Source organism: Pempheris klunzingeri, chromosome 12 (genome assembly GCF_042242105.1).
Source record: "Pempheris klunzingeri isolate RE-2024b chromosome 12, fPemKlu1.hap1, whole genome shotgun sequence".
Classification (NCBI taxonomy): Eukaryota; Metazoa; Chordata; class Actinopteri; order Acropomatiformes; family Pempheridae; genus Pempheris; species Pempheris klunzingeri.
The window spans coordinates 15,803,280-15,817,432 of record NC_092023.1 but is presented as its reverse complement, the minus strand read 5'-3'; the positions used below and the strand labels follow the sequence as shown (position 1 = coordinate 15,817,432).

The 14,153-nt window shown below is 41.8% G+C and overlaps 1 protein-coding gene across 1 annotated transcript in view; it reads right to left on the bottom strand.

The window, feature by feature from the left end:
• The window catches only part of LOC139211355 (protein kinase C epsilon type-like), a 61,919-nt gene that overhangs the window by 19,282 nt on the left and 28,484 nt on the right, over nucleotides 1-14,153 (bottom strand). The window contains exons 3-10 of the mRNA XM_070841652.1: nucleotides 11,611-11,779; nucleotides 10,440-10,474; nucleotides 10,188-10,276; nucleotides 9,254-9,386; nucleotides 8,876-9,018; nucleotides 8,208-8,304; nucleotides 7,811-8,121; nucleotides 7,320-7,493 (exon numbers count right to left, since the gene is read on the bottom strand). Coding sequence (XP_070697753.1) covers nucleotides 7,320-7,493; nucleotides 7,811-8,121; nucleotides 8,208-8,304; nucleotides 8,876-9,018; nucleotides 9,254-9,386; nucleotides 10,188-10,276; nucleotides 10,440-10,474; nucleotides 11,611-11,779 — 1,151 coding nt within the window. The remainder of the gene's footprint in view (nucleotides 1-7,319; nucleotides 7,494-7,810; nucleotides 8,122-8,207; nucleotides 8,305-8,875; nucleotides 9,019-9,253; nucleotides 9,387-10,187; nucleotides 10,277-10,439; nucleotides 10,475-11,610; nucleotides 11,780-14,153) is intronic.

The window sequence follows — 14,153 nt, the reverse complement described above, 5'->3', positions numbered from 1 at the left end:
ATTAGCATATGATACAGACAGGTTCAATCTGTGATCCCAGGAGGTTACCAGTAAACTCTTCCCCATTTTACATTATAAACCACACACAATCTTGGTGATACCAAAACCAGATCTCTGTTAATAATTATTTTATGTAATAATTTCTGGGTAAAATGTTCATTCTGTGTGTGTGTGTGTGTGTGTGTGTTTATATCATGTGCAATAGTAGTTTTTATTACTTTCTAAATGTTTTATTGTTATTCTGCGTTGGCATTTACTGCACTGTTACTCTGTTGTTGGGTCATTTTTGAACAATCTCTGACTTTCATTCAGGATTATTAATGTTTTTTCATTTTATTAACAAGGAGACAAACAGGTGCAAAACTCACATTTGTATTTGAAAGTAGAAAAAACGATGCCTTACAGTATTGCATCATATCGAATGGTGACTTTGTCTGACTGGCCTCACAAGTATAGAATTACAAAAATGTGTGCGCGAACAGCAACCATATCCATCATTTGGTCCACCATCAACTAATGGCTGTAGTTTAGAAAACAACAGCGCTCCTCTGCTCAAGACTGAGTCATATTTGGCTAGGAAACCAGCATATGCCTACACTGTGAGTCCGTGTGTGTGTGAGTAGGTTCATTGTTCTTGCATGCTGAATTCGCCCTCACTGGCGTTCTTCATCATGGCTGACAGCAGTTAAATGTGTGCTGTGGGCTGCTGGTTCTCCCACAGAATATCTTCTTACTCCTCACTCTCGTAAAAAACAACGAGAACTCAGTGGTCCAAAATGAAAAAAAGCAGTTACTGAGTAGTTTGTCTTGATTAGCTGCATGACAAACAGTATATGGGCCTTAAAGCATGATGTGTAGTGTAGTGTGGTCATCTTATTTTCAACAGTAAACCATTCTGAGGAGACTGTTCACATACATATATCTCTGTGTGTGTGTGTGTGTGTACTGTCACTATCTACACATCTTGACTGCATGGATAGAGACTGAAAACATGTCAGCAGGTCGGGATGGAGAGCTGGATTGGATCAGATTGAGCCTTTTATCAGCCTTTGGTTGATCTTTCAATTTTACATTAGAGTTAATAGTGTTTAGTCTTTTCTGACAGTGACTTAAGTTTAGTGTACTTGTTTACTACCTACTGTTATACCTTCAGGAAGGTACACTTGTTGCACTCGCAAAGTTACTGAAAGAATTACAGTTAGTTTGTAACAGGCGACGTTCACTTTTACTTTTATATCCAGAAATCCTGCAGCATTGGTCATTTGTTCACAACACTTTAGCTATGTTAAATTACACACTAAAACTAGGTGAGGAAATACAACACTTTAGTTAACTGAACAGAAAAACTAAACAAAAGCTAGCTAGCTAAGATTAAACAACATTATACATAAATATGATGTGTAATATATAGCATAATATATAATAATATACAGGAAATGACTTTATTTTCAGTGCATGTGACCTCTCATGGTCATGTCAATAATAACTGTCCTCTCTCAGCTGCAAAGATGGAAGTGGCTAATCATAATCAAAGCACCACAAGGTCGGGGTTAATGGTTGGACGCACAATGACAACAATCTACATCTCAACAAGAAAAGTCTTGTTTTAATATTTTAACTATCAAGCTTCAGATGTATCTTTAGACTTTTAACGCACAAACTATGATTCTGTGTCAAACTGTCTTGCCTCTTGATCGCTGCAGCTTGGCAATCTGTCAGTGTCAATCAAACAGCCTGCGGAGAGACTCTCAGCCTGGATAAACACTTGAGCATCAACAGCAGTGAGAACATGCCTCAAGCTGATCACCTTGTCAGCCAAATTGCTGACAAGTGCAGTATGTGTCAATGAGAAAGATCATCCAGGGTTAAAAGATAATGCTCGCCTGAGTAAACCCAAACCTGTGCAGATTGCAGCCACATAAGTATACCTGTATATGCCCTATATCACTACTTCTAGCCTGAAAAAAGTAGTAAATCTTCTGCAGAGCGGCCCTCAGTGCCAGAGTCAGGAAAACAAAGCTACAAGAAGAAGTATTTTCATCATTCAGTCCTTTATGTAAGGCTGAATTCCTCTGGATCGAACATGACGTGTCCTGTGTGGTTTATTTCCAGCTCATGAGCAGAACTCATTTATTTCAAAAGCAAGATGACTAGAGAAAATTATCTTTGGAAAGCAAGACAAGAGTTGGCAGCAAAGAAAAAACTAAAAAAAACTAAATTAAGTCAAACAATGCACTCTATCACTGTCAGATTTTGCAGCAAAAGCAGGTAACATGCAGCCATAAAGTAGTCTAAATTTAGAAATAATTTCAAAATCTTCTGGATTGGGTGAATTCAACATAACTTTTGATGCATTTAAACAAAACATGTCATGAGTAACTTCCACATGATCAGTGGACTGTGGTGGTCTGAATGGAGAATTAACTTAATCCCTTCACCCCCGGACTCCCCTCCACCTCTACTTTTAGTCATCGGCCATGTCTGTGTGACCTCTCTAGCTCTGAGCATCACGGTCTGATCTCTGCCTGGTCATCTGGGTCTCCATCTTCTCAAGTCTGGCCATCAGTCAAGAGAACAAAGGTTCATTAATGCACCTGGCTTGTTTCTGTCCATCTCTGCTGTCTCTGATGTTCACCAATTACAGCTCATTAAAAAACACTCACTCTTCCACTGTGATCTGTCCTGTTCCTTACTTCACTCACTTCTGACCAGCAACTTATAAATATCCACAATCTGCAGTCCAAAACCTTTCTTAATCCTCCCACATCTCCTCTCCCCCTCTCCGTTTCCTCCTTTGCTTCTTCCCTGCCTTTACTTCCCTGCTCGGCCTCTGTGTGCAGACTGTCGCGCTACTGTTGTATAATGTTATTTACATTTCTCGGCGGTAATTAGGCCGATAGGGGAACGGCTGTGATCCCAAAGTCGATTAAGAAGAGGGGGAGGGAGGGAGGAGGGGGGAGAACAAGGAGGGAGGGGTGGTGTAGGTAGGACATAGGTCACACAAAGTACAAAGACTTTTTTTAAAATATAGTGAGGTCACTGTGCACCAAATGGTGTCTTCAAAAATAGAGACTTAATTTTTTTTATACAAATGTATGGATATTATTATGATTTGTTTACATATTACATATCATATTATATGAAATTAAAAAGTCATGGATACAATTTCTAGGAGTATATAGTATATTTTTGCAAAAATATCCTCATTACTTGACAGGAATGTGTGTTTTAAAAGTTAACATATTCACACACACACATAATGTAGTATGAAACATCACCACCTGTGTGTTCACCATAGTAAGTGTGTGCTGTGTATACAGCATGCATGTGTGCTCGCCAAAGTGCACTAAGACTGAGGAGACAACATATCTGAGCACAGCGTTGTGTTGTAGGTACAATAAATTAGCCATTAAAGGGCCTCACAGTGAAATGACGGGGGGAGCGAATGAATGAGGATGAAGGAGGAGGGAGAAAAGATTCTGGAGGTCAGGGCCGTACCTCCACCAACCTTGTGATCAGTGGACATCTGCATCTATCTCCTGAGCCACAGCCTGAGCTTAGAAAGATGAAATCTGATAATAAGATTGTTCAATAATAACGATATGAACCTATGTCCCGACGAGTAAGGGCAAGACGAAATAGTTGGCTCTGTTTGGGTGGCAAAACTGCTGCACCCAGTGCTGTTGCTACTTTTCTGGCAACCAATCATACAGGGCAGACTCGTCACCCTGGTAACCAAAAAAAACCTCTGTTTTGCGCAACCAAACATGCAGAGGCCGTATGCACAATATTTTGTATGCACAAAATAAATAGAACCTGTGAAGGAGATATGATTGTATTGCCATTGCTGTATCAAATGCATTAGTAACAAGCTATAGCAGCACTGTCCATGTGGGGATCAGTCCAGCATTCAGTGGTGGTCCCATGTTGTTTGGTGACAGCTGCTAAAAATATATCACGACTATGTTATATTGTATAAGTTCTATATAACTATTTCAAAATGCAGAGGTTTGAGCCCAGCACCACCATCGACTTCTTGCCCTACCAGGTCAAATCAGTCTCACACTGCGCTGTCATGGTCAAATGAGCTAATTCATTAGCTCGCTGAGTTGACGTGAATGAGCCTGGCGACAGGCCGAGTGGAGCCAGCGTTATGCAATGAGGTGAAGTGCTTCACCTCTGTGGGGCTGTGTGTGTGTGTACAGTATACAGAATGTATATGTGGGTGTGTTTATTGTAATCACATCGAGTTGAGGGCCGGGTTGGGGGGGTGGGGGGTGGCGGTTGGTGAGGGGGAGGAGGGGGAGGCGGGTGAAGAGGGCGGGGTCACACAGCATATGGAATACACATCATGTCCCTGATAAGGATCAAAGCAGTTATGTAAGAGCCACAATCCCTTTGTTTTGTCTAAGAACACACTCCCAATCACCCCTGACTGCCAGAGAGAGAGAGCGTGTGTGTGTGTGTGTGTGTGTGTGTGTGTGTGTGTGTGTGTGTGTGTGTGTGTGTGTGTGTGTGTGTGTGTGTGTGTGTGTGTGTGTGTGTGTGTGTTCTGCATCAGATGAAAAGAAGGAAGAATAAAAGAAAGACAAACTAACGAAGTAAAAAAAAAAAAAAGGAAAAACAGAGGCAACAGAAATGTCACCTGAGATTATTCCCCGTCTCTCTCTCTCTCTCTCTCCCTCTCTCTCTCTCTCTCTTCCATCCACCCTGCACATGTTTGTGTTGGAGGAAAATAACAGGAATAAATAAATTGAACAGGAGATGCCATCATTAGACTCAAGCTGTCCAGAACATTCTGAGAAAATAAACAAAAGACGCAGCTCACAAAATGTCCTGCGCTCAACTCCTCCTCTCCGATTCCTGCTGGTCCACCGCAGGAAACTCATCCAAAGCACCGATGTTTAGACGTTTGTCTAATACTGTATTTACTGATCAAGATTTACTTTAAATGGTGACACATATATCTGGTTTTTAAGATGGTTTCTTGAGTCTTCTAACAACATGATCAAATGACTTCACTAAAAACTACTGCAGATCAGTGGAAGCAGGAAAAATAATCTTTCCCAACCTGATTTTAATATTTTGCTTGATTTGAGTAGTTTTGTAGTTTGACTGTTGGTGGTGACTTTTGCCAACAATCCTTGACTCGGTTTTTCAGACGGGAACACCTTTAAGTTAAAACTTGGAGCTATTGTTTTCATAACTCAGGTACCAAAGTTCTGTTTGAAACCTCGGTTGATGAAAATGCAACGGAAGAACAGCTGGTGGATCAGCTTACTGTGCCGGAGAACAAACTGTGAGCCGACAGGATTCATTGCACGTACTGAGCTCGTGTTTAAATGTTGTCTTCTGCATTATGTGCAATACGTGCACCAGCTCTTGTCTGTCACGTCGCTGTGGGGGGGGAAAGACGGACTCCACCAATTACAATCAAATCTACTATTTAGAGATGCAAATACCAAATGCATATACACTGAATAGGTATAGGCGAAAAGATGCAGACCATAAACAGCATCCGAAATCGGGCATGAGAAAATGAAAATCTTTTGTTTTTATTCAGATTTTTGTTCATCTTTATTAAAGATATAAAGGTTAAAATCTCTGAGTTTATCATGAGTGAGTGTTGTTTGTTAGATTTATGTTTTTGGATGGATGAATTCTTAATGTAATCAGTCCCTCCTGATGAACTTGGTGACATCTATCAGTAAATTTCAAAGGTTTAAAGATCTATAATCTATTGCCTGTCATTTTAACAACGTCTCAGACTGATGAAGGCCTGCAGTTCCTTTCTACCGGGTCTCACGCGAGGACACTTCTCAAATCTGACCTCTCAACTTCAGCGCTGCGACCATTATTCTTGACAGAAGTGAAGATTAAGCACACTTCAAAGACACGCAGCTCGTGATTTGCCGAGTTCTGACCGATAGAAGTTAACACCTGTGCAGCTTTCTCAGCACCGTCAGGCTCAGGTTGCACTGAATGGACTTGGCACATCAGAGCAACATGTGACCTGCTCCTTCAGCAAGTCGTCAAACTGGAAAAAGCACACACCTGGGAGTCACACTAACATACACACAGTATACAACACGCACTCTAGGGTGGCAAAAGTGCAGGGTGGCTACATGTTTCCTGACAGGAACACTTAGCCGCCGCACACAACAGACAAAACATGCATGCTTGGTGTTAGCAGCGTCCCACCCACGGGTGCCCTTTTTGTGTGTGTGTCTGTCATCGTCCACTTACTGTATGGATGGCCAAATTAGCTGAGAAGTGGAGATGATGAGAGGAGCGCAGAGGGAGTGAAAGAGAGAGTGGGGAGACTGAAGTAAAGGGAAATAGAGCTCGTTCTTTCAGCTGATGGCAGATGCTTTATAAATGACTTCAGTGTTGGAAACTGATCCCAGTCTCAAAACATGGGTGCTTCTGTGGACTGAGGTGACACACAGCCACGACACACATAATGCTGAACTGATACTTGTTTGCCAGCATGAGAGAAGGGCCGCCGACCTGAGGATAGTTTGAACATCATGATAATCTGTGATATGCTGCGAGAAGTGAATACATCACAGTTCTCTTATTACACTTCTTTAACAGTTACTCTTATAGGCTGTTGTGTAGGATCCCATTGCAGCTCTCTCATTTTACCAAGCCAAGTAGGTGTTGAATCTTTAACATACCATGGCTAGGGGCTGTTTACCCAAATCTTCCAGCAGTTAATGTACTTCACATGGTAAAGTAATGAGACTCCAGGCTCAACGTATCTGTTCCAAAAAGCACTTATTTTCTTATGTAATTTCATTATTCATTATCAGTTGTTTTTATTTAACCGTTTTTTAGATGAGTGGTTACCGGACGTTCAGGCTTTAGTTTCCTATGAAACAAATAAACGCCAACGGAACAACAGCTTATGGCCTCAGTATAAACATCAGGCGTGAGCAGTTCAACCTCTGAATTATTTTTTTCCCTCTCTTATTCTTTTATTTGAAGGATTTTTAGAGGTCAGAGGGGGTTAAAGTGTCAGGGAATAAATTGAATTTGAGAAAATCATCCGGTGACCCATCAGATATATCATGAGACCCAACACATTTGTCACATTTTTGAAGTTGCTGTTCAATCTTTTATCCTAAGCACCTTCATTCCTGTTTATTCCTTTTGAAGTTTTAAAAGTATGCTAACAGCTTCACTTTCTCCTTTTTTCCCCCAGACTCAATGTGGATTGATGCTGCCTCCTGGAGGTGCAAAGTATGCCTGCATGTGAGTTTACGTGTGTGTGTGTGTGTGTGTGTGTGTGTGTGTGTGTGTGTGTGTGTTCCTACTTTAGTCTGGAAGCAGCAGAAGAGCTGTGTCAGGTAGGGGTGTTTCCTGGCCAAGGCCAGGATCCGTTTCTCAGTCATAGTGCAGTCCACGTCATCGTCCTGCAGGATCACGTCTTTCTTTAACACTTTGACAGCGTAAACCTCGTCGCTGCCTTTCTGCTCGGCCAGCATCACCTGGTCACGTGACACAGAGTCAGAACACAGTCAAAACTACAAACGTAACGATAATAGAAGGGATTTTCCAAAAGGCTCTCCCTTCTCTTCCATTATTTACTCTTCACGCCTTCCTTTTCTCCCTCCCTTGACTCCGATTCAGGATGTTCCTGCCTTCAGGTCCATCCTTGTTAGCGTACATGACTTATTCTTTAACTTCCATAGAGGGACAGGTGGCAGGAATGAGAGAGGGATAGCAGATAAAAATACACGCACAAGCTAACACTGAACTGAGCTACGGTGGAAAAAAGAACAAATATCAAATGTCACGCACTCACCTTTCCGAAGCTTCCTTTTCCCAGAACTTTGATGAACAGAAAGTCGTGCAGGTTCATCCTCTTGATTTCAGGAGCGTTGTAACCTTTAACCTCTCCGTTCTCCCGGTTTCCCTCACCCTTCACACCAACGCTGCCACCATCACCTCCTCCCCCCCCTCCTCCTCCTCCTCCTCCTCCTCCTCCTCCACCGCCTCCCTGACTGTTCCCTGTTACTGTGTCAGATGAGGCAGAGGAGATTGGGTGCGTTTTGTGCTCCTCTCCGCGGCGGTCGAACGAAAGAGCCTTCCGGATGTTCTCTAGCTCCTTAGCATCTGGACAGAAATGACAGTTAGATGAGCTCTGGTGTGTTTTGTCATTTAGTTTGGAGTTTATGTGTGATGGTGAGAACTTGTGCTACCTTGGTCACACGGTGAGGTGGGGGCAGACTTTGAGCGATCGTCCTCTGTCTTAGGCGTCCCTGATAACGGCTGCTGAGGGTCCTGACCCTGAGGAAGCTGATTAACGACAAAATACCCCTGTCAACAACTTCAGCGCTTATGTTACCACCAACACCATCATCCTCATCAGTAGTACTCAGTCTAACTTGATAGGATAGGATATATTAGCAGAAATGGAATATATTATCCATACTTTGCTTGCTGTGCTTTCAGTAGTGTATAATCACCTGAAATTAAGAATCAGCGTGTCTCTTCGTTAGCTTTGGGCAGATCCTCCTCCATGTTGTTCTGCCATGTTGCCCAGATCGGACAAACAGCGCCTTTTGCGCTTTTACGTTTAAATTTAGTGGAGCGAATGCACCGTTTGGACGAGGAACACCATTTATGTTGTGACTGATATAGGATCAAACTTAATATTTAGTACAAGAAAAGCCAAAGGAGCATGAATCACGTTTGGCCACCATAGTTTCTTTACATGCTTGGAAAGGGAGGGGTGAGGAAAGGGGTATTCAGTTGGTTACAATCTGTAACTTCACCACTAGATGCCATTAAATCTTACACACTGCACCTTTAAAGATATTCTAAGCAGCGGCCAGCTGACCTTCTCTAAAACTTGTGGATGACTCACCTTTTTCCGTCTCTGGGCGCTGTTGGAGATCTTGTCTGGTGTGACTCCGAGGTCAGAGAGGACTTTAGCGATTCCCCTGGCGTCCACGCCACAGTTAGGAGCTACGTTACTCTCGCAGCGCCTGTGTACATTCACTTTACAGACTGAGCCACACACACACACACAAACAGAGGACGACATGAAGTGAGTGTGTGTGTTTAAATCCACACACTGACACTTGAATGAATTTATGTGAATGATGAAATAAAAAGGTTTTATCTTTTTATCTATCTTTATTTTATCTGCTATATAGGTATGATACAGACCTGAATGGGTTTGTCTACTCTTTTACCAACTAGAGCATTATATGGACAAAAGCTAACACACGTTTCTCTGTACCTTTACACTGGAGTCCCTGTCGCAGCAGACCCCAGAGCAGAGACCCACAGTGGTCGCAGAAGGTGAGAACTTTAAAGCTGTGGATGCTGAACTTGTGCGGCACGTTGACACTGAACCTCTGAGAACCGACTGGCTGTAGGAGGCAAAAAAGGACAGTGAGACGAACTCGCGGGAGTCTGGAGGTCTGATGGCTGGCTGGAAAAATGTGGGAATGTCAATGCTGTCCCTCTACAGCTGCTGCCAATGTTCCTTTATCATTTTGTGGTCAGCTGACAATTGAGAAATGACGGGAAATGAGGGTCGAGAGAGAATGGGAACGATAGCACTAAGATGGGGCAGGTTTGATGCCAGTTGCTGTTGAGGCATGTTTGTAGACAACCAACATGGCTGCCGCTGCTGTGAACTGTTAAATTCAATATTGCGTCAGTAGTAAATGAACTGCACTTAAAGCTTGTGTTCATAAGAAAGATGTTTTTGATGCACTTCCAACAGGATTTGGTAAAAGTTTCTATCACTGTATATATCACAGAGCAACAAACTTAGTGCTCAGATGATTGTCGGTCTATTCAGCTGCATCTAGAGGCATTTTGCTCTATGATCATGGTCATTTCAAAAATTCAAAATGAAGTCAGAGGTGTTTGGCTAGGAAGGATCCTCTGCCCAGAGAGCATTAGCTCATACTCACTCGTGAGTAATTATAAATGTGTTAAGTCTACTCCCAGGTCCGACTGCTGTCTAAATGTAAATTTTTTATTGGTATAAATGATAAATGATATGATTGGTAATACTATGACCGTTGATGAAAGTTTATCAGTTTTTATATCATAGATTGATCTTTTAAGCTGGACTTATGAATCTGATTGACTCCATTCAGAAATACTATTTAAAAACTGTGTTGTATCTAATAAAAACAGCCCGCAGCTGTAGATCAGACCTCCCCAACTGTGTCGTCCTGCTTCTTCATCCCAGCACACTTGGTAATGATCAGCTCATGGCAGCGCTTATGGACCACACAGGTGCACACTGCAGGAGGAACACACACATGGACGTAAAAACACACATTTAGAGGGCAGATTTATATGTTTTAAGTGCCTCTAGTTAATAACCTTGATAAACATAAATTGGGAAGCTGACAGATTGGACTAGAGGAATGTAAAGATGTGGCTTAGAGTAAACACCATCCTACCTTGACACTGGTAGCCCTGTTTTCCTAAGACGCCCCTGAAGGTCAGAGAGAGACAGGAAATGCTTGAGAAAACAGACCTAACTCTGCATGAATCAGATGAAACTGCTGCTAAGAACGTGTCATTTCTCATAATCAAGATGTACTCTAAGTATGAAGCATTTTAAAGCTGCGTATTGTGTACTAGTTAAGAAGGGAGGATTTTGTAAAGTATAAGAGGAGATAAATGGCAAATGTGCTTCTTAAGCCGATTTTTGGCCAAACCTGAGGATCTAATGTACAACTATTCAAAGAAATCCACAGGTGTTTTACATCCAAATGTAATGTGTTTTATCTGACATGGCACAAAAACCAGCTGACCTACATGAAAAAGGAATTAATGAGCTCGTTCCACTGTATGGTGCAGTATTTTTGTCGATTCGCCTCAGAAACCCTAAGCACCGGAAGACTCGATCAAACACAGTTTCTTTGTGCTTCTGATCACACATCAGAGATTCTCTCAGAGCGGAGCCGAAAGCGAGCAGAGCAGCGATGCCACATGGTTTCCATGTGAGCTATGCTAGTACACTTTGTTGGGATGGAAACACAGCTGGCTTTGTTTATTACTCCACACTTCACAGCATCCACTGTGTTTACACGTAAGCAAGACAGCAGGTTAGAGTGGGAGAAATCAGGGTGAGGTAGGAAAACAGAGAATACACTTACAAACACTGCCTAGTTACTGTAAAGAAAAATAAATACACAGATATACAATTCTGCAACCTGAATAGTGTTTTTCTTTCTTTTTATTTTGTTGGAGTCTTTAGAGTCATAGACTTATATAGACTCAGTATATAGATATTTTCTCTGTTTGAATTCTTCGTCATGGACACGAACGGTTGTTAGGATCCTTTTGAATATCTTGTTAAGCATCTGCTGGCAAAAAAATTAGGATTATCCTGCTGAAATGTAGGTGTGTTAACCAAGTTATCCTGATTATTTTTTTGGTTACATGTCTTTTTAAAGACACTGACCCTCAAGTGCATGTAAATACATTCATCATCAGCATATGTCTTTATATACTGTGTGTGTCTGTGTACAGGTGGCTCAGTTTATTGTATTTAACAGTAATTTTCTCTATTTGACATCAAATTTAACAAAAAGTGAGACCCATCCTGAGGGTGCTTGTCCTCACCAGATGAAGTCCCTGCAGTGGGAGCAGTAGGTGGGCTGCCTCAGGTAGGTGGCCATGAACTTGTGTCCATTGACCTGATGGACCCTCCGGCGAACGGCACCCTGCCGCTTCCTTGGACGCATCCGCTGGCGAAACACACGCTCCTCATTTTCGGTGGAGCCCGGTGCAGCTGCACACACACACACAACACATAGTAAGAATGTAATTATAATATACAGTGTAACAGAAAAGTATGATGGTATTAGCAAATGCATGTAACATTGAAGGTATTAATAACGTTTCAATTCAAAGTGTTTATTGTCATGTGTACAGTGCAGAAACGGGTTTCCCTGTACAATGAAAATCTTACTTTGCCATCCGCACTGAATGCCAAAGAGTGAAAAAGTTTGATGTAAACGTTTGATGAAGTTGCAAGTTTCTGGCTTTTTAGAAATAGATCCCAAAATATAAACCAGGCTACTTTGCATGAGCTGCATTGAAATACTGATGTGAGTATTCATTGAGATACTTATTTCATCTTTAAATGCATGATAATTCATGCTTCATATTGTTGAAGAATCATCAATGAGATAGACGCATGCGACACATGCGCAATTGTGGGTGTCTGTTCTTTGAGTCAATGAACCTTCATGAAATCTGCACTCACACTATGTAGCCACTAGATGGTGGTGACACTGTGAGGTTAAAAGTGACTAATGATGAGGTTGTGCATTCAATGATTGATTAAATACACTAGTCTTTTTCACACCGTCAGTCACAGCACCTGTCTTCCTTTCTCCTGCTCTTCGTGTCTCTTTGTGTTTAATTACAGAGGGTTTTCTCAGTGGAATAGCAGAGATTTCAATTACTGTCCAACCCAGTGTTAATTACACACACAAGCACACAGACACACGCACAAACACGGTGGGCTGAGCAAGTAAGAAAGGAATGGTTTACATGTAATGTTGAATAGGTAGAGTAAAGGCCCTGGGAAGAGACACTGAGAGGCTGAATCAATCTTGGATGGATGGACTGGATATATTTTGTGTGAATCAGACAAAATCATCCACAAACAGGGCGTTGACACAATAATGTTTTCCGTAAAGCTCTCATTGATTGCATAGTGTTTTTTTTTTTCTTTAGTTGATTGTTATTGGGTTGAGGACACACTATATAAGTGATTCATAGCTTTTTTTTTATTACTGTCATATACCTAACATAACCTTCAGAGGCTAGAGATAACAAAAAGAAAGCAAACCTGTATCAGACGCATCTGATAAGATATAAATTGAACACATACATGCAATGTTGTTTTAAATGTATGATAGGATGGTATAGGCAGGATGCCAGATCACAGATGGCTCTCTGAACCCTGCTCGGGTTCAGGGCAACGTATTGCTTAGGATAGTAAATATTTAAATCTTAGTGCAAGACAGACAAATCTAATTTGTTACAGTTATGCAATGAAACCGAGTCATGAGCTTAGACACAACTAGAGAGAGATATAGAAATATCTTTTAAGAAAACAAGGCGCACAGGCATTAACATGTTGTTGTTAGACAGGATGAAGTCATGTTCACTGCTCTAAGGTTTGACATGGTGAAACAGCGTCAGGATGAGAATCGTTTGATATTAAACTTTGCCGTGAGTTTAAATATTCCCTTCAGTTAAAAGCAATTTTCACTTTTTTATTGCAGAGTGAGCTGACTCTCCCTTCAGCGTTACTCTTAAAAAAAGAAAAGAAAAAACACAAATCTACAAATCCAATTTGGTGATATAACTGATTTACATTTTGGATATGGCTGACCCTGAGTGGGCATTAGGCCTTTACCTCTGGTGGCCATGTTTACCTTCATCAACCCACTAAGCAACTGAGTTTCACAGAATTCTGGCCTCTGGCATGAGAAGATCGAACATATTCCGTCTTCTGTTGTACATCACTCAGTTTCCACTACCTAAGACATGTAAATAAGTAGCAGCGACTCAGTATGTTTCAGTGCAAACAGGTAAATTAAATGTAAAGCAAGGAGCTGCATTTGGCCGCATCCTGAGTTACGACATTAGTTATGTTAGTTAACCTCCAGGACTTGTTGAACATTCCTTTCTTCCTGTCATGCTCTGCCTGTCCTCACTCTTACTCTTCCAACCCCTTTATGCCACCACCATCACCTAGCAACTGACGACTGCTGCTTAGCAACAGTGTTAGACGTAGCGTTGTCCACTGGTGAGGATTCAGGGGTGATAGGGTTTGCGATAGACACGCTGTTCTTGTGTGATGTCCTTATCACAACCCAAAAAGTTTCAACTTAAGCAATAACTCAGCGCTCTAACAGTGGCATTATAACAAACGACCACGCCTGCAAGAAACCCCAAACGCCACCAACTCAAATGTGTGAGCGCTCGACCCAGACAGATGGTGGCACAGCAACTAATTTGCTCAGTTAAACCTGTTTAAGTTAGCCCACTCCTCCAAGTACTTCGGCTTGCCTACGTCATGGCCGAATGCCTGCACGGTGCAAACGACACATCTGTGGAAAACGTGTATCTTACAGTTGGCAAAATGC